The sequence below is a fragment of the Cetorhinus maximus genome, chromosome 2, assembly GCF_964194155.1.
Source record: "Cetorhinus maximus chromosome 2, sCetMax3.hap1.1, whole genome shotgun sequence".
NCBI classification, from domain to species: Eukaryota; Metazoa; Chordata; class Chondrichthyes; order Lamniformes; family Cetorhinidae; genus Cetorhinus; species Cetorhinus maximus.
Window position 1 is genome coordinate 74,459,725 of NC_135880.1, and position 25,754 is coordinate 74,485,478.

General features: G+C 41.2%; 1 protein-coding gene across 8 annotated transcripts in view; it reads right to left on the reverse strand.

The window, feature by feature from the left end:
• The window catches only part of pja2 (praja ring finger ubiquitin ligase 2), a 94,797-nt gene that overhangs the window by 43,452 nt on the left and 25,591 nt on the right, over nucleotides 1–25,754 (reverse strand). For 2 of the 8 annotated variants that reach the window (XR_013579891.1, XR_013579890.1), the window contains exons 5-6: nucleotides 15,310–15,501; nucleotides 2,086–2,212 (exon numbers count right to left, since the gene is read on the reverse strand). Coding sequence is in view for 5 of the 8 variants with exons in the window: in XM_078566041.1 (XP_078422167.1) it covers nucleotides 2,134–2,212; nucleotides 15,310–15,502 (272 nt within the window). In the remaining 3 variants the exon portion in view is untranslated. Of the gene's footprint in view, nucleotides 1–2,085; nucleotides 2,213–15,309; nucleotides 15,503–25,754 lie in introns of all 8 variants that reach the window. The other 6 variants (XR_013579889.1, XM_078566041.1, XM_078566035.1 and 3 more) reach the window with 3 other exon arrangements.

Below are 25,754 nucleotides of genomic sequence, written 5' to 3' on the forward strand. Positions count from 1 at the left end.
CATAATATAAGGTTTATGATAACAATTGAAATAGAGATAAATAGCATAAAGAGCAAAGTAATAAACTGATTTTAAAAAAAAGCCAACCACGAGTGAACGAGGATAGAGCCAACGGAAGTAAACTGAAGAAAAATATGGACAGAAGTAGGACAAACATGGGAAATATTTAAAAGATTCATAGAGTTCAAGAGAAATATAGGCCAGGGTTTTCTGACCCCCGCTGCGGTGGATGCAGCGAGCCAGCCAAAAGTTCACTGACTTCGGTGGGACAGGAAGATCCAGCCATAGTCACTAAAAAATTGAGAATGAACTAGCCACAAATAATGAGCCAAATTGAATATAACAAAAAAATACACAAGCAAGGCACATTAATATTAAATGCAATGCTAAAAGGGAATATGATGAGCTTAGGAAGGAGGAGAGAAGTCAAAAAGGAAAAACACGAAATTAAAATACCATTGACTGGGCTTCAGATGCATATTGCTCCTGCATAATACATTAAGAAACAAGGAAAGGGATAACAGCGGGTACTAGAATTCATATATAAAAATTTAACAGATAACAGGATTAGTATAGCTGTCTCTCATTTAGTACTTCTAATGTGTTCCCAAAACACAGCAATTTAAACAAAAATAATTTTCCCATAAGAAAGCAGTCAGGGTTGGTTATATTCCTGACCTGTAATTTTTAGATTAAAAAACTATTTTTATGTATTAAGCTAATGTATTTAGAACATGGCTATATACGCTTATAGTTTTGTCCTTCTAATAAAGCTGCCTAGTTTACAGGGTTGGATGGATTCTTCAATAGGGGAAAGTGGATGTACACTATAAAGTCATGGCTGTCTTGAACCAAACTGGCCCAAAAATCCTCTTTCTACTCATGCAGTTGATGCAGTTTGATGCAGTTCTGTGACTGTTTACCAACAACTTCAATCCACTCACCAACTGCTTAAAAATTTTTGCCCTCAGTCCAGGTTTCAAAAAATCTTTTAAAAAAAATATAAATCTGCATGTGTCAGCTGGCTGCGTGCATGTCCAATTCTTCAATTTTTTGAAAAAAAACTTTGTTCCCCGATTTGGACAGTTGGTTAAGAGGGCTTTGGTGACATTAACTGGTCCTTAAATCAATCTACTTTTGAGTACTAACTTGAGTTTCTGTTGTGCTGTAATTTATATTAGCAACTGAAAAGAAAAACACTGAATTACGCGCTTATTTGGCTCCAATGTGTTGCTGTAGACTGTGACTCAGCACGCGCAGTTGCCAAGGTGATTCTTGGCACAGCACCGTACCAAACAAAAATGGAGGCCGTACTACTTAGTAAGTTCCCTATTTTTCAAACGGCGGTAAAATGAAAACATGTTATTCGTACATGCTTTAAATAGGGGATAACTATAATAGAGGTTTGCATGATAAGAAATCTAATTCTCACTTTCAAAAAGATAGACAGTACTGATCCAAGGAACTACAGACTACATCTTAATGCCTATGATTTTTTATCAAAAATTGAGATATGGTGTTGACATTTGACAAATTACGGAGTATAGCCTATAATATGGAAGACTTCACTGAAGTACAGATTGACAAATAAGCTTATACACCAAGTGGATAAACGGCAACTAAAATTCAATACTGTGATGTGTGAGATGGTTCTCCTTTAGGAGGAGGAATTGGGAGGCTGCTTACAGTCATGAAGGATCTTTGCTCCTGGGGCTGGTAGCTTGAGTTGGGAAATTTCCTGGCTCAGCGCACCCGCCTCAAGAAAAAGGGCACTGAATGGCCTGATTTTCGCTTTGTGGAGGCGGAGGTGTGTGAGGGGTGGAGTCGGACCCGCCAGGCCTGGGACGCAGATCAGAGGAGGCCACAGAAGCTGATAAGTGTAGATGCAGGCTATTTAAATTTAGAGTCCCAGACTAATGCTCTGAAGCACATGGGTTCAGATCCCAGCATGGCAGCTGGTAGAATTTAAATTCAATTAATACATCAGGAATATAAATTCGGTCTCATTAATGGTGACACACAATCATCATAAAAACCCATCTGGTTCAATAATGCCCTTTAGGGAAGGAAATCTGTCATCCTTACCTGGTCTTGCCTAATGTGACTCCAAACCTACAGCAATGTGGTTGACTCTTAACTGCCCTCTGAAATGTTCAGTTCATGACAATTGGGGATGGGCAACAAATGCCGGCTTTGCCACTGACGCCCACATCTCATGAAAGAATAAAGAAAAAATATTCTATATACCTTTTACAGACCTCACTATATAAAAAAAAGCACCCATTACTTAAAGCCTATTCAGTACATTTAGGCCCCTTTAAGTACTTAATCCCTTATTAAAACAAATATTTGCATTCATAATCCACAAACCTCTGAGCTGTCAATCAAACTGTGAACTTGTGATAGGTCGTGGCAAGCAGATAAGCATTAATAATGCTATAATTATAGCACTTCAGGTTATGTCAACAAACAGCTACAGAAACTGCTAAAACAGATTTATTTTTGCTAGAATCATATCTCTTGAAACATGGATTGAACTTTTTATTATTTGGACACTGGAGGCTGCCTGAGAGTTTTTTTTTTAAAAAAGGGTCATAAGTTCACCCTGGAACTGTTAACAAGCAGGCCTCTTCCAAGCAATTACTGGAGCTATATGGTACTTGAGAAGGGTTGCTTGTTTTGAACTACAAACACTTTAATGATTGAAAAGCCGGAAGACAAAACTGCAATCACATGGCAGAGGCAAACCTTAAGTTTGAACCCGTTGTTTTGCTTTCAGTCTTGTTGGGAAAGGCTGAGAACAGAAGGCTACCCTGACTAGCTCTTTTTTACTGAGGTATGTAAGGGTGATTCAGGAAAAGGAGCCATGACTCAAAATACCACAGATCAAGTTGTAGCGCTTAACTGCAGCTGTGAAACTGAGTGTGAACACTGCTGCTAGTTCAGGAGAGGTGAATAAGATACATGAGAGTTCTAAAGATTTTTTGTCGAGGGGAAAAGTAATCCCATATCCCTCAAATGAGACATATAAACCTTTAATCATACTAAGAGATACATGAGCCACTTAAACACTTTTGCCGGGAAAAGGCATAGCTTTTCCACCAGACAGCGCATTAAAAGCCAAATTTTTAGTAAATGGTATTGGTGGGGAGTATATACATGTACCTTTATCAGGTGCACCTGGAGTGTGACCTAATGGCTGGGACAGCGGCAGTAGGGATTGTTCAGAAGTTACCTGTAGATGGAGTTGATTTACTCCTGGGAAATGATTTAGCTGATAGTAGCTTCTCTCATAATTCCGAAAAGCCCAAGTGAGGTTAAAGAGATGGAACAGCTACAGGAAAAGGTTCCAGGAAGTTTTCCTTCGTGTGTGATGACCCAAGCAATGGTTAAGCAAAGTTCATCATCGAAGGTTAAAGTGATACATATTAAAGTGACAGATATTTGGCGGAGTAAACTTTTTTTTAAAGACGTAGATAATCCAAAAGCAATGTTTAACAAATCTTCTCTAGCTGAGGCTCAACAAGTTGATCCAGAGTTAAAGATGACACTTGCTATATATTCCAGATCTATTAACTGAATTTAAATTCCACCAGCTGGGATATGAACCCATCTCCCCAGAGCATTAGACTGGGTCTCTGCATTACTAGTCCAGCAACATTACAACTACACCACCTCCTCCCCAATACTTTCATGATAAATACAGGAGCATGTATCGACAATAAAGAGCAGGATCTGATTTGAAATAACCCATTGTAATCAACTGATTGCAGCTCAAAGGACGAAATCTCCTAAAGATACTGGGGTCAATCCTGATCTCTTTACTGTAGATTTGCGTTTCAAAATAGGGAGGTAGTGAAAGTAGGAGTAGTGAAAAATTGACAATCCATTCCTCATACTCCAGTTATGATAGAATTACCAACTTGTCTGATTTCCTGGCGGGGTAATTAAAGAAGGCCAGAGCATCCATCTAAATACGCTCACATTGGAATCACACATCGTTACAATACCAGCCCCATTTTCTGACTTTGCTGCCTGAATAATGTCATGTCCTCCACCCACCCCCCAAACCACGTTGTGAGGCGCCATTTTAAACACTATTTTAGAGGATCTTCAGCTGTCCTTAGTACAGCCATCAAACAATGATTCGGACCCCCGAGAAAACCTGGTGGCTTCTTGCAATCCAGCCAGCATGGAGTATACCATGTGATAGAGATTTGCTGTTGTGGTAATTTGCTCTGGAACAGGGGCATCACTTACAATTTCATTCGAGGATAATTTTACTGAGAGCAGTTCTGGGTTCCACATTATCAAAAGGGTGTTTTTGTAATGGTTTGATACAACTGAGTGGCTTGCTAGGCCATTTCAGAGTCATATGAAGGCTAGACCAGGTAAGATAAAAGTAAAATACTGCGGATGCTGGAAATCTGAAACAAAAACAAAAAATGCTGGATAAACTCAGCAGGTCTGACGACATCTGTGGAGCGAAAGACAGAGTTAACGTTTCGAGTCCATATGACTCTTCTTCAGAGCTGAAGGGAAGCAGAAATGTGGTGAAATATATACTGTTTAAGGGGGGCAGAACAAGTGAAGCTGGGTAGAAGGCCAGCGATAGGTGGAGGCAAAGGAGAGATTGCGAAAGATGTCATAAACAAAAGGTCAAAGGGTGTTAATAGTGGTGGTTCTGGCAAAAGGAGGTGCTAATGGTGACATTAAGAGTGGAAAGCAGAATGTGATAATGGGATATGGGATACTTGCCTTTATTAGCTGAGGCACAGAATATAAGGGCAGGGAGGTTATGCTGGAACTGTATAAAACGCTGGTTAGGCCACACCTAGAGTATTACGTGCAGTTCTGGAATCCGCATTATAGGAAGGATGTGATTGCACTAGAGAGAGTGCAGAGGAGATTTACCAGGATGTTGCCTCGGCTGGAGAGTTTTAGTTAAGAGGAGAGATTGGATAGACTGGGGTTATTTTCCCTGGAGCAGAAGAGATGGAGGAGGGGGGGAATGATTGAGGTGTATAAAATAATGAGGGCCATAGATAGGGTAGACAGGAAGGAACTTTTCCCCTTGGTGGAGGGATCAATAACCAGGGGGCATAGATGTAAGATAAGGGGCAGGAGGTTTAGAGGGAATGTGAGGAAGAATTTTTCCACCCAGAGGTTGGTGGGAGTCTGGAACTCTCTGTCTGAAAGGGTGGGAGAGACAGAAACCCTCACAACATTTAAGAAGTATTTGGATGTGCACTTGTGATGCCATGGCATTCAAGGCTATGGACTTAGTGCTGGAAAATGGGATTAGAATAGTTAGGTACTTGTTTGACTGGCACAGACTCAATGGGCCAAAGGGCCTTTTTCTGTGCTGTAGACCTCTATGACTCTATGATAATAGCACAATCAGCCCAAACTGAAGCTGAGGCTAAGGAATTCCAGAATGTTATATTAAAAATTGAATTCTAATGACGAAGTGGAGGCCTCCTCGTAGACCTGCAGATGAGGAGTGGGCACTTATTCATCAAGTAGTGGTACTACCCAAAAATTGTAAAGAGTAATTATGGATAGCACATGGAATTCCTATGCAGGACATGTAGGGATGCAGAAAAACTCGAGCGCGGATAAACCAGCAGTTTTACTGGCCAGGTCTTCATAAGGACGTGGTGCAGTTTTGTAAAATGTGCCGTAGGTGCCAGATGGTAGGAAAACCACCACATGCAATCAAACTGGCACCCATAATTCCCATAACAGTTTTTGAGGAACCATTTAGTGTTAGTAGACTGCGTGGGACTGTTAGCAAAAACGAAGGCAGGACACCAGTATATCCTTACTATTATGGATGTGACAACACGATTTCCAGAGGCCATCCCTTTAAGGACAATTACGGCTAAAGTAAGTTAACCCAATTTTTTACTCAATATGGATTACTAGTAGAGATCCAGTAGGATCAAGGTTCCAATTTTATATCTAAAATTTTTCAGAACATAATCAGTAGTTTGGGTATAAAGTAGTTAAAGTCCACAGCATATCATCCACAAACACAGATAGCTTAAGGGAGGTACCATCAAACTCTAAAAACAATGACTAAAGCATACTGTCATGAATATCCCCATGGTCGGGACAAAGGACTGGATTTTCTATTATTTGCTACCGGAGATTAACCAAATGAATCTATTGGTTTTAGCCCTTAGGTCCTCTGAAATTAATCAAAGAAACGTTTTTAGGAGAGAAGGACGAATCGTCCATGTTAGATTATGTGTCCGTGTTCCAGGAATGGCTCATGGAAGCCTGCAAAGTGGCTTAAGAACATCTTAAAGTTTCTCAAACAAAGGTGGAATAATGGGCAGATAAGAAAGTTATGACCCTAACATTACAACCAGGGGATCAAGTGTTAGTGTTATTGCCATTACAGGGGAAACCTCTGAAAGCACGGTTCAGCGGTCCATATAAGGTAATTACGAGGGTTAGTAAAGTAAATTATTTGATAAATACTCCAGATTGTAGGAAAAAGAATCGGCTGTGTCATATCAATATGTTAAAATGATACCATCGTAGGGAGGAAAACAGGAAAGAGCATTTATGTCAGGTTGTAAGCATACTGAAGGACGAAAGAGACAGCGAGTATGAGGTAGAAGGAGACTTAGACAGTTCACAAACTGAAGCTCCTATTATCCAGTTAGCTAATACCGAAATATTAGGACAGTTAGATACCATATTTTCATGCTTAGAGGCAGGACAACAAAAGGATCTAGTGAGATTATTTACAGAATTTAAAAGGAATCTGTAGGGATAAGTCAGGGTGTACAACTTTATGCACACATGATGTGGATGTAGGGGGATCGTCTCCTATTAAGCAACATCCTTATCGTTTCATTCAAGAGAAACAAGCTCAAATATAAGCAGAAATTCAATATATGTTAGAAAATCATCCAATTGAGCCAAGACAAAGCAGCTGGTGTTCTCCAGTAGCGTTAGTACCTAAACCTGATTTGTCAACCAGATTTTGAATAGACTAGGTTAATGCGGTAACAAAAGCGGATTCCTACCCAATCCCTCGTCCAGAAGATTGTATTGACAATGTTGGCTGTACCACATTCCTTACTAAGATAGGTTTATTGAAAGGATACTGGCAACTGCCTTTAACATCACGAGCCGAGGAGATATCGGCTTTTGTCACGCCAAATGGGCTATACCAATGCCAAGTTACGCCATTTGGACTAAAAATGCTCCGGCTGCTTTCCAAAGGCTAATGAATCAGGTGATCACTAATGTTCCTAACTGTGTGGTTTACTTGGATGATGTATTGGTTTATAGCAACACGTGGAAAGACCATTTAAAACATTTGGAAGCCTTATTTAAACAATTACAGTTGGCAGGTCTAGTAATAAACCTTTCAAAAAGTGAGTTCGCAAAAGCATGAGTAACTTATTTAGGGCATATCGTAGGGCAGCGACAAATCTTTCCAGGAAAAGCCTTTGATGGAATTCCCTTTTCCTAAAACTAAACGCGAAATCATGAGATTTTTAGGAATGGGTGGTTTCTATCGTAAATTTGAGCCAAACTTCAGCACGATAGCAGCTCCACTAACGGATTAATTGCAAAAGAAAGCAAAGGTCAGGAGAGTGCCAGACAGCTTTTGATAAGCTGAAGGCAATTCTAATTAATGAGCCAGTATTAGCAGCCCCTAATTTTGTTAAACCCTTCAAGCTGGCAATCGATATTGGTGACTTGGGGGGTGGGTGGAGTCTTATTGCACAATAATGAATCAGGCATAGAGAAGCCAGTGGGGTACTTTTCTAAAAAAAATTAAATCGGCATCAAAGGACATATTTTACAGTAGAAAAAGAAACCCTGGGATTGTTAAGCATTTTGAGGTATGTATCCATCATTCTGTAAAGAAACATTAGTATATACTGACCATCATCCTTCGGCCTTTGTGGAAAAATTTAAGATTCAGAATGACAAGACTGTTCGGTGGAGTTTGCTAATACAATTTTATAATTTAGAGATTGTTCATATTGCTGAAAAGGGTAATGTAATTGCTGATGCATTTTCAAGAATGTAAATTCTGTAAAATTATCTGAAAAGTCAGTCAGAGAAAACTGTACAAACTCAGTATAAGTAATGAATGTCTGAATTTTATTTATATGTTGTATTTATCTTTTCTATATGCTTTGTGATGAAACACATTCCTGACTTGTGCCTTGTAGATGGTGGACAAGCTTTGGGGAGTTAGGAGGCGAGTTACTCGTCGCAGGATTCTTAGCCTCTGATCTACTCTTATAGCCACAGTATTTATATGGCTAGTCCAGTTCAGTTTCTGGTTAATGGTAACACCCAGGATGTTGATAGTGAGGGATTCAGCAATGGTAATGCCATTGAATGTCATGGGGCAGTGGTTAGATTCTCTCTTGTGGAGATTAGTCATTGCCTGACACTTGTGTGCCATTAATGTTACTTGCCACTTATCAGCCCAATCCTGGATATCATCCAGGGCTTGCTGCATTTGGACATGGGCTGTTTCAGTATCTGAGGAATCGCAAATGGTGTTGAACATTGTGTAATCATCAGGGAATATCCCTTATGATGGAAGGAAGGTCATTGATGAAGCAGCTGAAGATGGTTGGGCCTCGGGCACTACCCTGAGGAACTCCTGCAGTGATATCCTGGAGCTGAGGCGATTGACCTCCTACAACTCCAACCATCTTCCTTTGTGCTAGGTATGACTCCTATTAGCGGAGAGTTTTCCCGATTCCCGTCGACTCCAGTTTTGCTAGGATTCCCTGATGCCACACTTGGTCAAATGCTGCCTTGACCTCAATGGCAGTCACTCTCACCTCACCTCTGGAGTTCAGCTCCTTTGTCCATGTTTGAACCAAGGCTGTAATGAGGTCAGAAACTGAGTGACCCCGGCGGAACCCAAACTGAGCATCAGTGAGCAGGCTATTGCTGAACAAGTGCCACTTAACAGCACTGTTGATTACCTCTTCCCACCCTTGCCTTTGAATCAGAAGGTTGTGGGTTCATGTCCCACTCCCGGAAACCAAGAACTGTGAATGTACTCGAAAGAGTTACATGCGATCTGTTGATAACTCGAAAGAGTATCACTTTATTGATGAGCGAGAGTAGCCTCATGGGGCAGTAATTGACCGGGTTGAATTTGTCCTGCTTCGTGTGTACAGGGCATACTTAAGCAACTTTTCACATAGGCGGGTAGATACCAGTGTTGTATCTGTACTGCAACAGCTTGGCAGGGTTGCGGCAAGTTCTTCAGTAATATTGCCGGAACTTGTCTGGGCCCAAAGCCTTTGCAGTATCCAGTGCCTTTAGCCGTTTCTTGATATCACATGGAGTGAATCAAATTGGCTGATGACTGGCATCTGTGATTCTGAGGATCTCTGGAGGAGGCTGAGATGGATCATTCACTCAGTACTTCTGGCTGAAGATTGTTGCGAATGCTACAGCCTTATCTTTTGCACTGATGTGCTGGGCCCCTCCATCATTGAGGATGGGGATATTTGTGAAGCCTCCTCCTCCTCCTGAGTTGTTTAATTGTCCACTACCTTTCACGGCTAGATGTGGCAGGACTGCAGGGCTTAGATCTGATCCGTTGGTTGTGGGATTGCTTAACTCTGTCTATCACCTGCTGCATATGCTGTTTGGCACACTAGTCCTGTGTTGTAGCTTCACCAGGTCGACATCTCATTTTTAGATATGCCTGGTGCTGCTCCTGGCATGCCCTCCTGCACTCTTCATTGAACCAGGGTTGATCCCCTGGCTTGGTAACAATGGTAGAGTGGGGGATATGCCGACGAGGTTACAAGTTGTCCTGCTGCTAATGTCCCATAGCGCTTCATGGATGCTCAGTCTCGAGTTGGTAGATCTGTTCAAAATCTATCCCATTTAGCACGGTGGTAGTGCCACACAACACAATGGAGGGTATCCTCAATGTGAGGACTTGGTCTCCACAAGGCCGGGCGGTGGTCACTCCACAGATACTGTCATGGACAGATGTATCTACGGCAGACAGGTTGGTGAAGACGAGGTCAAGTATGTTTTTCCCTCTTATTGATTCCCTCACCACTGGCCGCAGACCCAGTCTAGCATCTATGTCCTTTAGGACTGGGCCAGCTGGATCTATGGTGGTGCTAACCGAATCACTCTGTGAAGTCCCCCACCCAGAGTATATTCTGTGCCCTTGCCACCCTCAGTGCTTCCTCCTAGTGGAGGACTGATTTGCCAGCTGAGGGGTGGGGTGGGCAGTATGTGGTAATCAGCAGGAGGTTTCTTTGCCCATGTTTTACCTGATGCCATGGTCCAGAGTCAATGTTGAGGACTCCCAAAGGAACTGCCTGCCAACTGTATACCACTGTGCCGCCAGCTCTGCTGGGTCAGTCCGGATTTTTTTTTTGAATTCAAATTTAACCATCTGCCATGGTGGGATTCAAACCTGATCCTCAGAGCATTACCCTAGGTCTCTGGGCTACCAGTCCAGTGACAATACCACTACGCCATCAACCCCCCTTGAGTCCCCTCTTTCATCTCTTTTTCCTGGCACATTGATGACTGCGTAGTACTGTTTCCTGCTCTCGTTCTGGGCTGAAAAAATTCCACCAACTTTGTTTCCAGCTTCTCTCCTTCCTTTGCCTTCATGTGGTCCATCTCTGACTCTTTTCCTTGACTTCTCTATCTCCATGCTAAGTCTTCTGACTTTTACAGTTACCTTGACTACATCTCCTCCCATCCCATTTTCTCCAAATATTCTATTCCAATCCTCCAGTTTCTCAGTCTCTGATGATGCCACCTTCCATACCAGTGCTTCCGATATGTCTTCTTTTTTCCTCAATCTAGGATTCCCTTCAGCTGTAGCTATTAGGGCTCTCAACCGTGCCTATTCCATTTCCTGCACTTCAGCTCTCGCTCCTTCCCAGAACCATAATAAGACTGCCCTGGTCCTTACCTGCTGCCCCACTAGCCTCCACAGTCAACAGATCATCCTCTACTACTTCAGCTACCCTGAGCATGATATCACCATGGAGAAGCAGTGGCCGCTTGGGGTTAAATCCAGAACAAGGAGGTATAAATAGCCACCAAAGGATCAAATAGATAATTTATGAAAAATTTCTTCACAGATTCATATGTGGAACACACTACCATATGGAGTATATGAAGTAGATAGCATTGACATGTTTAATAAGAAGTGTGATGCATGCATAAGTGAGACAGGGAAGGTCAAACAAGAGTCAGGTGGGAAAAGGTGTACGTGGATCATAAACATTGGTTTGGACCAGATAGCTCGAATGACCCGTTTCTGTGCTGTAGATTCTACATAATTCTATGGTATTAACATCCTGCAATGTGGATTTAATAACCTGTAAACAATATGGAGAACAATTGTCAAGTCTAAAACTAAGATGCACTTCAAATGTTTCTCTAACTCCTGGTGGGTCCAGTAAATGTTGCTCTAATTTGAAAAAGAATCCTAACAATTTTGTCGGTTGAGCTATTGTAGCTCACTATTAAGTGGATATGTGTAACCACATGAAAATTGTGCGTTGCAGTCTGTGCAAAATCTGAAACAGGGATTCTGTCTTAAGTCCTTGCAGTATGTTAAGAGTTTGCGTTACTATTCATTGGTTTAACATCTTGAGAATTTGGAACTATGAGCTAGCAAAGTGCTCTTAAACAATAGATCAGTCTCATCCCTCTATGCTATCCTCACAATGAAACCATTTCAAAGTACCCATTCTGGGAAACTTCCCAAATCAACAGTTGAGGATATCCTGGTTACAGATGTCCTGATTGGGAAAAGTGGCTTACAGTGGAATACAGCAGAACACAAGATGATTTAGTGAGGGCATCACACCTTTTGTACCAAGTATACTGGCATTCGTAGGGGTCTGTGCCAGGAAAACGGTTATCTTCAAGGCAGGCCTCCTGAACTCAAGATTCTGATCAAGAACTGTAGGAAGTGAGGCATTAAGGGTATTATGAGATATGTTTTGGGATCAAAACCTATAATACTGGAGAATATACTTAGCTGTCTTCATAAATCTCTTTCAGCAAATAGGGAGCAAATCATGATCATTCAAGTGTTGTTTTTCCTTGGCTATCCATCTCCCAGAGTAGGATGTTACAATAGTGAGTTTTTTTATATATAGAAATTGTTCTAGTGATGCAAGTGGGTGCTTCAGTCTCTCTCACATATTCATGTTTGGTTTCATGTTGCATCTGGATTATCAGTATAGATAAGCGGCTTGCCCCAATTAGTTTTTGAGGAGGCTTTAATAAATGCTTATCTGCTGTGACTAGAATCTCTGTTGATTTCACATATAAAAGTAGAGTCTGTACTATGGTGCCAATATGATGTCATGATACCATTATGCAATCTTCCACATGATTTTCCATCATTTCCATCAATTTACACAGGATATACAGAACAGAAACAGGCCATTTGGCCCAACCGGTCCATGCCAGCATGTATGCTCCACTCGCGTCTCCTCCAATCTTTCCTCACCTAAATCTATTAACATAACCCTTTTCCTGCTCCTTCATATGCTTGTCTAGCCTCCCCTTAAACGCACTTACACTACTCAATTCAACCACTTACTACAATAGCGAGTTCCACTTTCTCACCACTCTTTGGGTAAAGAAGCTTATTCTGAATTTCCTAATGGATTTCCTGATGACTATCTTATATTGATGGCCTATATTATGTTCTTCCTCACAAGTGGAAACATTCTCTCAGTATCCACTTTGTCACGCTTTTCACAATTTTAAAGGGCTCTATTAAGTCACCACTCAGCCTTCTTTATTCAAGAGTTTCCATTACCCATCCATATAAACTCAGAATTCAGAACTGTTGGGTGCCAAACTGCACACAGACATCAGTTTACAGAGGCCAGTAGTTGCCTATTTGTCAGGATATTGCTAAAACTTTCGTTAGTTTTTTTTGTGTTTCAACAGAGGTACTGAATCTTTTACAGTACTATCTGTGGTGCTGCTTTCTTTTTGTTTTTCAGGGCTTTCAGTGGAATTATGCACAAGTCTGCTTTTTGGAAAAAGGAGGCACATAATCAACAGAGGGATATCAGGCAAGTCAAAGTGTACAGAGGCACTTTACACCTATCCGCCAGCACCATTAACCCAGACTGTACAGACAATAAACAATGTTGTCAACACTTTGCATTACCAGGGAAGTGGTGGCTAAGTTATAGCACATGTTGCAAGCAGAGCTATAGTCAAATGGGCACCACTCTGTCAATGACTATAAAATGCATTCAATTTTTATGCTTGCTCATTTTCTGAAACCATCTTGCAGGATAACTGGACAAGTAGCTAGTAGACTCCATTAAAGCTACCATCTGAACCACTGTTAGGTATAAGCCCAAATGCTTGCAACAAATGCATGATGCTTTGTAAGTATCAAACATCTGAAAATATCCTACTTTTTAAAAAAGTAGAATTCATGAAATTCAGATTATTTGGGTCATCCACTAACTTTATTGAAGCGGAACCTCCAACCAGCAATGTTATCCTTTTTTCTGTGCTGCCCTCCTATTACCCTTTTCATTGCTCCTGTTCACTAATGATCTATCTCATCAAGTGCATTCTCTGTTACCCAAGGTGGACATTTCTGACCTTGTACTTAAAAGAAAGAGTGAATGACAGTGTGCCCTATAGAGTGCTGGCTGGCACAAGCAGATATTTTGAGGCCTGTGCCTTCAACGTCCAGCACATCTAAAAGGAAAAAATGAAGAAAGGTCACAATGATGATGGAACAACCTTCACATATAGCTTTCAGTAAGTGCTGTGGTAAAGTGCTTCCATGCTGATAACTGGGAAATGAGAACATACGACAAAAAGGCATTAGTTGCTAACAGATTCTCAGCTGACAGCTGCCCAACTATTTCCCCCCATCTTCAGCATCTCCTATAATAGGTTTCCTTCCAGGGTCTTTGAGAACTTGTTCCTCAAATGGGGTTAGCACTAAATTCTGAGGACCCTTGACTTATCACACCTGGATTGTCTTCTCCTGCAGGAAAGGTTTTAAAAAAAAAATTAAGATGACATGGAGGAATACAACCTGCCAACATGTGGCCCAAAGTGAATACGATGTCATCTACATGCAACAGTTACATTAAATGGGAGCTATCTTCCAAGCTGAATACTTGCAAACACTTCCAGATGAAGACCTAGAGTATAAAGACTATCCCAGAAACTATAAAGTACTTTAGGAGAGTTTCTAGGGTGAGTATTATGATATATATGTTTTGTACTATGTTAATTTAAGGTTATGTTCAGTTGTCTTACCCTGGCTGTACTGTTAGGGGTCTAGAAATTTTTCCTACACTGCTTCCATAGAGTAAACATTGACAATAGTGAAGATCTCCTCCCACTTGCTGCTTATGAACCTTTGATGATTTAATCACCTATGAGCCCTGCGTCCCTGTCCTCCTATGTAACATTTAGTAGAACCAAAGCTTGTTTGCTTCATCAGGTTTAAATTTTAGGATTTTTTTTTTGTCTAAGCTGCTGCAGGCCTTTTCTTTACTGCTGCACTATGAAAGTTGGGCAAGTACGAATTGTGCAAACACCTATGAGAAAGTTTTCCCAACTGTGAAAGCACTTAGCTCATTCTGGTGCATGGGTTAATGCCGACAGTCACATTCACAGGCCAGCTGATGAGTCTTCTCTATGTTGAGTCTTAAAACAATTTCCAAATTATTAGGATTAAAAACCTGAAATGTGAGAAATACTCACTGTCCAATTTGGTAAAAGAATACAATTAAAAACTGTTAAAGACTAAGAATTGCCAATCTAATAGCCTTCAGTATCTCAGCAGTATATGTCCCAGTGCAACACTAAGATGTATATCACGAGGAATAGAAAACAAACTGTGGTGAAATAAAATTATACAATGGCACAGATTCTAGCAACATGTTAGACAGGTCAGCGACAGGTAATTTATCTACAATGTCATCATTTATAAATGTATAAGCACATGGTTTTCTCACAACCGGTCAAGCTGATTTGCTTATCGTTTATCTAGCGTTAAATGAGATATCAGATTTCTTTATCTTGCAAGATAGTAAAACCAGATCTAGTTCCCTACAAATACTCTAATATGTAATCAGCCATGGAGAAAGTTCTGCACAAGAAGTATTTTTCATAATGACTTCATGCAAAACAATAGATGAGGGTGAAAAGAGCCTCATTTATAGGCAGTTTAGGATAATTACATGACGACAATTAAAGCTGCAAGTAGTGGTGATTGGATGCCAACAAAAATATAAAAAAAAACACACAAACCTCCATTCCATGTCCAAGTCTTCACTTATGCTCGAATCATCTTCAAAGTTGTTGTTACCATCCAGAATTAGAAGTCCTGAATGTGCAAGTTGACCCAACCCTTCAGTCTCATCAGTACTACTGCTGCTGCTGTCACTTTCTTCATTGAATGCTACCCAGGGGATTTCTCCTTCTTCCAAAGAGGTTTGTTCCCTATGGAAATTTTAAAAAGTTACCATACATGAAATCATGTGTTTGCATTTAGAAAAGGTATGTGGAGGAGAAAACCTTCACAACTAGAGATGGAAAAAGCTGGCTTCTAACTCGTACTTTGTTTTGTTATTAAATGTGTTATTTATAATTTCCCAATGCTCTCTACAGTCAGGAATTATACTAACGTACGAATTAGGAGCAAGAGTAGGCCGCTCGGTCCCTTGAGCCTGCTCCGCTATTCAATAAGATCATGGCTGATCTGATTGTAACCTTCTACCTAACCTCAAAAAACTTTCATCCCCTTGTTTATCAAGCATGTATCTAGTTCTGCCTTAAAATATTTAATGACTCTGCTTCCACTGTCTTTTGAGAAGGAATGTTCCAAAAACTCACTACCCTCAGAGAAAATATTCTCCTCATCTCTGTCTCAAAAGGGCAACCGCTTATTTTTAAACAGTGACCCCTAGTTCCAGATTCTCCCACAAGAGGAAACATCCTCTCCACATCCACCCTGTCAAGACCCCTCAGGATCTTAAGGGTTTCAATCAAATTGTCTCTTATGCTTCTAAACTCCAGTGGATACAAGCCTAGTCTGTCCTCACAAGCCAACCCACCCATTCCTGGTCTTATTTTAGAAACCTTCTCTGAACTGCTTCTAGCCCATTTACATCCTTTATTAAATAAGGAGACCAATGCTTTACACAGTACTCCAGATGTGGTCTTACCAGTGTCCTGTACAACTGAAGCATTACCTCCCTACTTTTGTATTCAATTCCCCTTGCAATAAACGATAACATTCTATTAATTTTCCTAATTACTTGCTGTACCTGCATACTAGCCTTTTGTGTTTCATTCACTTGGACACCCAGATTCTTCTGCATCTCAGAGCTCTATAATCTCTCTCCCTTTAGATAATATGCTTCTTTTTTATTCCTCCTACCAAAATGGACAATTTCACATTTTCCCACATTATACTCCATATGCCAGGTCTTTGCCTACTCACTTAACCTATCTATATCCCTTTGCAGCCTCCTTGTGTCCTCTTCACAACTTACTTTCCTACCTATCTTTGCGTCATCAGCAAATTTAGCAACCATACCTTCAGTCCTTTCATCCAAGTCATTTACATAAAATGTAAAAAGTTGAGGCCCCAGCACTGATCCCTGTGGCACACCATTCATTACATCTTTCCAACAAGAAAAAGACCCATTTATGCATACTCTGTTTCCTGTTAGCTAGTCAATCTTCTATCCGTGTCAATATGTTACCCCTTAACGCCATGAGCTATTATGTTCCACCTTTGATGTGGCACCTTATCAAATGCCTTCTGGAAATATAAGCACAGTACATCCACCAGTTCCCCTTTATCCACAACACACGTGACTCACTCAAAGAACTCCAATCAATTAGTTAAACATGATTTTCTTTTCATAAAACCATGCTGACTCTGCCTGATTTCCTTGAAGTTTTCTAAGTGCCCTGCCATAACTTCTTTAATAATAGATTCCAATATTTTCCCTAAGACAGATGTTAAGCTAACTGGCCTGTAGTTTCCTGTTGTCTCCTTCCCTTATTAAATAAAGGTTTTACTTTCACTATTTTCCAATCTAATGGAACCTTCCTGAAATCTAGGGAATTTTGGAAAATTAAAACAAATGCATCAGTTATCTCACTAGCCATTTCTTTTAAGACCTTAGGATGAAGTCCATCAGGATCCGAGAATTTATCAGCCCGCAGCTCCAACAATTTGCTAAGCACCATTTTTCCTGAGCTCTTCTCTCTCTTCAAATTCCTGATTTACAGCTATTTCTGGTATGTTACTTGTATTCTCTATAGTGAAGACCAATGTAAATTACCTGTTCAATTCATCTGCCATCTCCCTATTTTCCAGTATTAATCCCCCAGACTCAATTTCTATAGGACCAACGTTCACTTTGTTAACTATTTTCTTATTTAAATATCTATAGAAACTCTTACTATCACCTTTATATTTCTAGCTAACTTTCTCTCATACTCTAATTTTTCCCTTATTAATCTTCTTGTCATTCTTTGCTCCTCTTCTTTATATTTTGTCCAATCTTCTGACCTGCCGTCTTTGAGAAATTATATGCTTTTTCTTTAAGTTACTATCTTTTGCTTTTTTAGTTAACCACAGATGGTGGGTCCCTTGATTGGAATGTATCTATTCTGTGTATTCTGAAATATCCCTTTAAATGTCTGCCACTGCATCTCTATTGACCTATCCCTTAGCCTCAATTATGCCCCTTAGGACTGAAAAATTGCAAATGTCACTATTATTTAAGGGGCAGAGGGACAAACTATGAAACTTTCCACCTGTTAGGTTAATATCAGCTGCGGGGAAGTTACTGGAGTCCATTGTTGTGTCAGCTATCGCTCAATTAGTAGCACTCTCATCTTGGAGTTAGAAGGTTGTGAGTTCAAGTGTCAATCCAGGACTTGAGCACACATATCAAGGCTGACATTCCAATACAATACTGAAGCAGTGTTGTGCTGTCAGAGGTGTCTTTTGGATGAGATGTTAAACCTAGGCCTTGTCTACCCTCAGGCAGAAGTAATAGATTCCCATGGCACTATTTCAAAGAGTAGGAGAGTTATTCCCAGTGTCCTGGCCAATATTTATCCCTCCATCAATATCTCAAAAAACAGATTACCCAGTCACGATTACACTGTTGTTTGTGGGAGCTTGCTGTGTGCAAATTCTCTGCCATGTTTCTTCCATTACCACAATGACTATACTATATCTTACTGGCTGAAAAGTGCTTGGGTCAACGTGTGATCTTGCAAAGCACTACATAAATGCAAGTTTTTAGTGATTTTTTAATTCATTCACAGGATGTGGCTTCGCTGGCTGGGCCAGCATTTATTGCCCATCCCTGGCTGCCCTTGAGAAGGTGGTGGTGAGCTACCTTCTTGAACCGCTGCAGTCCACGTTTAACCATCCTACACATGATTAAGCATTTTTTAAAAAGTAACATAGTAACCAAATAGCGTGAGCTGATCAAAGGATTTATAAAGGGTAGGTCATGTCATCTACTCCTGTTTTTTTTTTAAAGGGGTCACCAACTTGGTGGGTAGATGAACATCTATGCATGTTGTCTATCTAGACTTCTAGAAGGCATTTGATAAAGTTCCACAAAAGGCATTGGCAACATAAACAGAAGCACACATTGGTAAGCTTTGATATGGATTGGGAGATAGGAACTACAGAGTAGGGATAGAGGGAATGTTCTTCTATTGGTGAGACGTGACAAGTAGTGTTTGTCAGGTCTGTAATGGGGCCTCGGCCTTTCACCATACATACTACTTGGTGAAGGAATAGCTATATATCAAAATTTGAAGACTGTGGTAGATCCAGTTCATGTGGGAAACATGGGATCTCTATGTTGGATCCAAGAAAGGCAACTTGGAATATTCCATTAATGATGCGAGACTAGGACCTGTGGAGAAACAATGGGATTTTGGTTTCCAGGCACACGAATCACTAAAAACTAGTATACAAGTACAAAAAAAAAGCAAAACAAAAAAAGGCCAAAGGGTGTTGGCCTTTAGTCACACAGGACAGAATTTTCCCCCTGTCGGGGGTGGGGGGGAAGTTCAGGAGCGGGCGCGCCTCCAGTCAACGCCCCCAATCGGGGACACGCCATTTTACGCGGGCGGGCCAATTAAGGCCCACCCAGAGTGACATCCGCTCCCTGTGCAGGTGGGGGGGGATTCCCTAAGCCGAGAGTGTGCTCTTTCGCGCATGTGCGAGCGCACTCATCTCCGTGAGGCTAAGTGCTGCCTCAGGGAAATCGGTGCCAAATTCAAAAATGTTAAATATAGAAAAATAAAATTTCCCTGGCATGTCCCTTCATGTGATACTGTCACATGAGTTGGGACATGTCCATCGCCTTTAATTAAACTTTTATTAAATTTTTAAAAACCTACATGAAACCTCATCCTGCCCGTGGATGAGGTTTCATGCTTTTTCTGAAGCCCGCCAGGGCTCCCGGCCTGCCCGCCAACCTTAAGATCAGGTCCTTTATCTAGTACAATTACTTTTTAAATGGCCTCAATAGGTCGTTGACAGGTCGGCGGACGCACAGCTGATTCGGCTGCGCCCCCGCTGACCTGAAAATTGAAATGACGCGGGGTGACGTCGGGAGTTCTGCCCGACGTCATCCCGCGTCATTTTACAAGTCGGCGTGCGGGTCCCGCCCCCGCACGCCGACCAGGAAATCCTTCCCAAGATCTTTCTTGACATTAAATTCCATTTAGGTCAACATTTTCCAATATCACATGGATGGATATAGCTCATTAACGTTCAGACTACGGACTGAAGCTTGTGAACAAGTTTTGGCAGGCTAGCTACCCAAAAAGTAGCTTCTTAAAACAGGTTCTAAAATTTACAACTACTGTTTAAAAATAAAATAATCCAAAATCAAGGGAATTACCCAGTACAATGGCCCCATATTTTTCCCTTCTTGCCCACTTTCAATTTCAGTCAGGCGATTGCCTCATCCCTACAAGTACATTTTTTTGTCAACACTAATTTGACAGCTCTAATTTGAGTTCTATCAATATTAAGCTATTTGCAAATTAATTATATAAGGCTGATGGTATAATACAAAAAATAATCGAAGCACTAGGGCTCATTTCCAGAGGCATAGAATTGAACATTGGAACAGGAGTAGGCCATGTAGTCCCTCAAGCCCGTTCTGGGATTCAATGAAATCATGACCAATCTGTGGTCGAACGTCACACACCTGCCCTTGCTCCATATTCCTATAATCATTGGATAACAAAAATTCTAAATCTCAGAAGAATCTAAATCTTACCATTGATCTAGCATTAACTGCCATTTATGGAAGAGAGTTTCAAACTTCTACCACCTTTTGTGCATAGAAGTGTTCCCTAATTTCATTCCTGACAGGTCTGGCTCTAATTTTAAGATCATTCCCTCACTAATCCTAGACCACCCAACTATCAAAAATAGTTTTTCTCTATCTCCCCTATCTGTTCCACCTCATATCTTGAGAGCTTCAATCAAATCAGCCCTTAGCCTTCTAAATTCCAGAGAACCTAATTTGTTAATCTCTCTCTATAATTTAACTCTTGGGATCCAGACATCATTCTGGTAAACCTGCGCTGCGCTCTGTCCAAGGCCAATATGCCCTCTCTAAAGTGCGGTGTCCAGGTATACTCAGTATTCCAGGTGTGATTTAACCACGGCTTTGAATACCTGAAGCATGACTTCCACCCCTCCCCCCACCCCATGTATTCTAGTCTTCTGCATATTAAGGCCAGCATTCCACTGGACCTTTAAATTATCTTCTGCATCTCCTCATGGCATTTTAATGATCGATGTACCTGGACTGCCAAGCAATTTGAGAGGAAAAAGCTGGAATCAGATGTAACGGTATTACAGCTGAATAAAGGTAACTACAGAGGCATGAGCTGGCCAGAATTGATTGGGAGATGAGCCTAGCTGGAAAGACAGTGGAACATTAATGGCAGGAGTTTCTGGGAGTAATTTGGGAGACACAGCAAAAATTCATCCCTATGAAGAAGAAGCATACTAAAGGGAGGACGAGGCAACCATGGCTGACAAGGGAAGTCAGGGACAGCTTAAAAGCTAAAGAGAAAGCATACAATGTAGCGAAGAGCAGTGGGAAACCAGGGGATTGGGAAGCCTACAAAGACAACTAAAAAAGAAATAAGGAGGGAGAAGATTAAATATGAGGGTAAACTAGCCAGTAATATAAAAGAAGATTGCAAGAGTTTTTTTAGATATATAAAGGGTAAGAGAGAGGCAAAAGTGGACATTGGGCCGCTGGAAAATGACGCTGGAGAAGTAGTAGTGGGGAACAAAGAAATGGCGGAGGAACTGAATAGGTACTTTGCGTCAGTCTTCACGATGGAAGACACGAGTGACATCCCCAAAGTTCAAGAGAGTCAGGGGGCAGAGGTGAGTATGGTGGCCATTACCAAGGAGAAGGTGCTAGGAAAACTGAAAGGTCTGAAGGTGGATAAATCACCTGGACCAGATGGATTACACCCCAGAGTTCTGAAGGAGATAGCTGAAGAGATAGTGGAGGCGTTAGTGGTGATCTTTCAGGAATCACTGGAGTCAGGGAGGGTCCCAGAGGACTGGAAAATTGCTAATGTAAACCCCCTTGTTTAAGAAGGGAGTGAGGCAAAAGACGGGAAATTACAGGCCGATTAGCCTGACCTCGGTCGCTGGTAAGATTTTAGAGTCCATTATTAAAGATGAGATTTCAGAATACTTGGAAGTGCATGGTAAAATCGGGCAAAGTCAGCATGGTTTCATCAAGGGGAGGTCATGCCTGACAAATCTGTTAGAATTCTTTGAGGAGGTAACGAATAGGTTAGACAAAGGAGAGCCAATGGATGTTATCTACTTCGAGAAGGCCTTTGACAAGGTGCAGCACAGGAGGCTGCTCAGTAAGATAAGAGCCCATGGTGTTAGAGGCAAGATACTAGCATGGATAGAAGATTGGCTGTCTGGCAGGAGGCAGAGAGTGGGGATAAGGGGGTTCTTCTCAGGATGGCGGCCGGTGACTAGTGGAGTTCCGCAGGGGTCAGTGTTGGGACCACAACTTTTCACTTTATACATTAATGATCTAGATGAAGGAACTGAGGGCATCCTGGCTAAGTTTGCAGATGATCCAAAGATAGGTGGAGGGACAGGTAGTATTGAGGAGGCGGGGAGGCTGCAGAAGGATTTGGACAGGTTAGGAGAATGGGCAAAGAAGTGGCAGATGGAATACAACGTGGGGAAGTGTGAGGTCATGCACTTTGGTAGGAAGAATAGAGGCATAGACTATTTTCTAAATGGGGAGAGAATTCAGAAATCTGGAGTGCAAAGGGACTTGGGAGTCCTAGTCCAGGATTCTCTTAAGGTTAACTTACAAGTTGAGTTGGTAGTTAGGAAGGCAAATGCAATGTTGGCATTTATTTCGAGAGGACTAGAATATAAAAGCAGGGATGTGCTGCTGAGGCTTTATATGGCTCTGGTCAGACCACATTTAGAATATTGTGAGCAATTTTGGGCCCCGTATCTCAGGAAGGATGTGCTGGCCCTGGAGAGGGTCCAGAGGAGGTTCACGAGAATGATCCCAGGAATGAAAGGCTTAACATATGTGGAACGTTTGAGGACTCTGGGTCTATACTCGATGGAGTTTGAAAGGATGAGGGGGGAATCTGATTGAAACTTACAGAATACTGAAAGGCCTGGATTGCGTGGACGTGGGGAAGATGTTTCCATTAATAGGAGAGACTAGGGCCCGAGGGCACAGCCTCAGAGTAAAGGGAAGACCTTTCAGAACAGAGATGAGGAGAAACTTCTTTAGCTAGAGAGTGGTGAATCTATGGAATTCATTGCCACAGAAGGCTGTGGAGGCCAAGTTATTGAGTGTATTCAAGACCCAGATAGATAGGTTCTTGATTGGTAAGGGGATCAAAGGTTATAGGGAGAAGGCGGGAGAATGGGGTTGAGAAACATATCAGCCATGATTGAATGACGGAGCAGACACGATGGGCTGAATGACCTAATTTCTGCTCCTATGTCTTATGGTCTCTTTGGATTTCCACTGTTTCAAGCTTTGGACCAAATAGAAAGAACTGTTTCTATCTTTGTAGATCACATTTGCCTACACTGAAATCCATTTGCCATAGCTTTGCCCACTCAATCTTATCAATTTGTTTTGTAATTTTATACTTCCATCTACACTGTTTATAATGTCACCTAGCTTTATGTCATTGACAAATTTGATTCTCATCAACTAGGTCATTCATAAATACTGTGAACAGTTGAGGCTTGTGGGGAACTTGTGGGAAACCACTAGTCATGTCCTGCCAATTGGAGTACCTGCCCATTATTTTACTCTGTCACCTACCGCTCAGCTAATATCCCAAACAGGTCAATAATCTATCTTAAATTCCATGAGCTTCAACTTTAGCTTAACAGTACCTATCAGATGCCTTCTGGAAATCTGTATAAATAACATACATTGATATTCTCCTGTCCACCACTTTAGTCACCTCTTCAAATTATTTAAACAAGTTTGTCAGGCATGGCCTACCCTTCACAAATCCATGCAAGCTCTCTGAACAGCTGAGAATTTTCACAGTGTTCAGTCACTCTACCTTTGATTATAGGCTCTAATAATTTCTTGGCAACAGATGTTAGGCTAGAGTTAGGTCTATAATTCTCGGGTTTCCCACTCTCCTTTCTTAAAATAGCAATGTGACATGCACAATATCCCAAACTAAAGGAACGGTTCCTGAATTGAGGGCACTTTAGAAAATCATAATTACATCACCTTCAGTTTTACCAACTACACCTTTAAAACTCTGGGACAGAAAACACATGATCCTGGGGAGTTGTCACTCCTTAGGGCTATTATTTTCCTTGTTATTGCTATTTTGCTTACATTAATTTTGGTGAATCCCCGAACCTGATTCAATATTAGTTCCCTTAGGATTTCTGACATGCTGACTGCCTCTTCCTCGACTGTAAATACTGACACAAAGTAATAATTCAGCCTGTTCACCACTGTTGCTGGGTCAAAATCCTGGAACTCCCTCCCTGCCAGCACTGCCGTTGTACCTACACCACATAGACTGCAGCGGTTCAAGGCAGCAACTCACCACCACCTTCTCAAGGACAATTAGTGATGGACAATAAATGCTGACCTAGCCAGCGACACCCACATCCTGTAAATGAATAAAAAAAACTTCCTAATTGTAATCGACAATATCACCAATGTCTGTTCACAAGGAGCCCACATTGCATGTGATCAACCTCATATTTTCTAATCATGTTTTGATTGCTAATGGATAAATGTTCATGCTGTTAGCCTGTTAACTAAAATTACTAATGACATGACCCCTTGTTGGTTCTGGAGCAAACAGCTGCAGAAAACTATCCTGGAAACACTCAAGAATCTCACTATCTTTCTGACATGTCTGCTCATTCCAATCTATGTGGAAGTTAAAATCCCACATTAAAACCACTCTGCCTTTGCTGCATGTTTGCCTAATCTCTACATTTATACAATCTACCTCTACACAACTACTACCAGTGGACTGACGTGTAATTCTGGTATCCATATTTTGAAGTATATAGAGGCATCTGGAGAAGATGCAAAAAAAAAACATTTACAAGGAGATGCCAAAACAGAGGTTATACCAATCAGGAAAAGAAAGATTGAACAGAATGGTGTTCATTCCTCTTAAAAAAAAGGTTTGAGGGTTCACCTGATAGAAGTTTATGAAAAGCTTTGATAGGAGAAAAAGACTTGTGGGGGGGTATCCAAACCTAGGGGCCATAAATACAGGATAGATGCCAATAGGCTCTGGGTTTTTGGAATTCTTTAGTCAAAGCATACTTAGAATGTGAAATTTGCTACCACAAGAAAGTAGTTAAGGTGAATAGCATAAATGCATTTAATAGAATGGTAGATAAACACACAAGGGGAGAAAGGAATGGAAGGTTATGTTGACGTTTGACGAGGAGGCTCATCTGGAGCATAAACATTGGCACGGACTAGGTGAGCCATAGAACTTACAGCACACAAACAGATTATATGTACTTTAAGTATTTTATGTGGATAAAACAATATAATGTGCCATAAATAATAGGTGACTTGAGAAATCAGGTGAATTTCAATTATTTAATCAAGTGACAAATGGTCACGATACATACTATACAGTAACAGATTTTTATTCTGGTACAGGGTGTCAAACTCAATTTAAATAGCAGGCCTGATCAGACATCTTGGCTCTTGGCATGGGCCAGGTTCAGTAAAAGTTTTTTTGACACGTTTTGCCCTATTTTGCATGTAAAACGGACACATGGTATATCAATTTCTGGATGCGAGGTCCTGCATCTAAGCCCCACTTTTCCAATTCCACCAAACTCTGGTCTCAACCAATCCTTCTCCATGATTTGCAATCCTCATGTCTCATTCCTCTCCACCAGCTGGTCCCATTTCTGTTCACTCCACTTGTATGTTGGCTTGCTATGCCACCATAGGATAAGGGTAGGGTGTGGGTGGGGTAAAGGGTGATATCATAGAGAGGGGCCAATGCTGCTACACTAAGTTTGAAAGATGCAGTCCTTAGGCTGTTAGAAGCAGCGGCTGGGAGATTCATGTTCCATTTCAGGACCCAGAACAACCCAGGCACAGCACACACACATGGGCCAGATTAAACTGTATTCTGTGCCC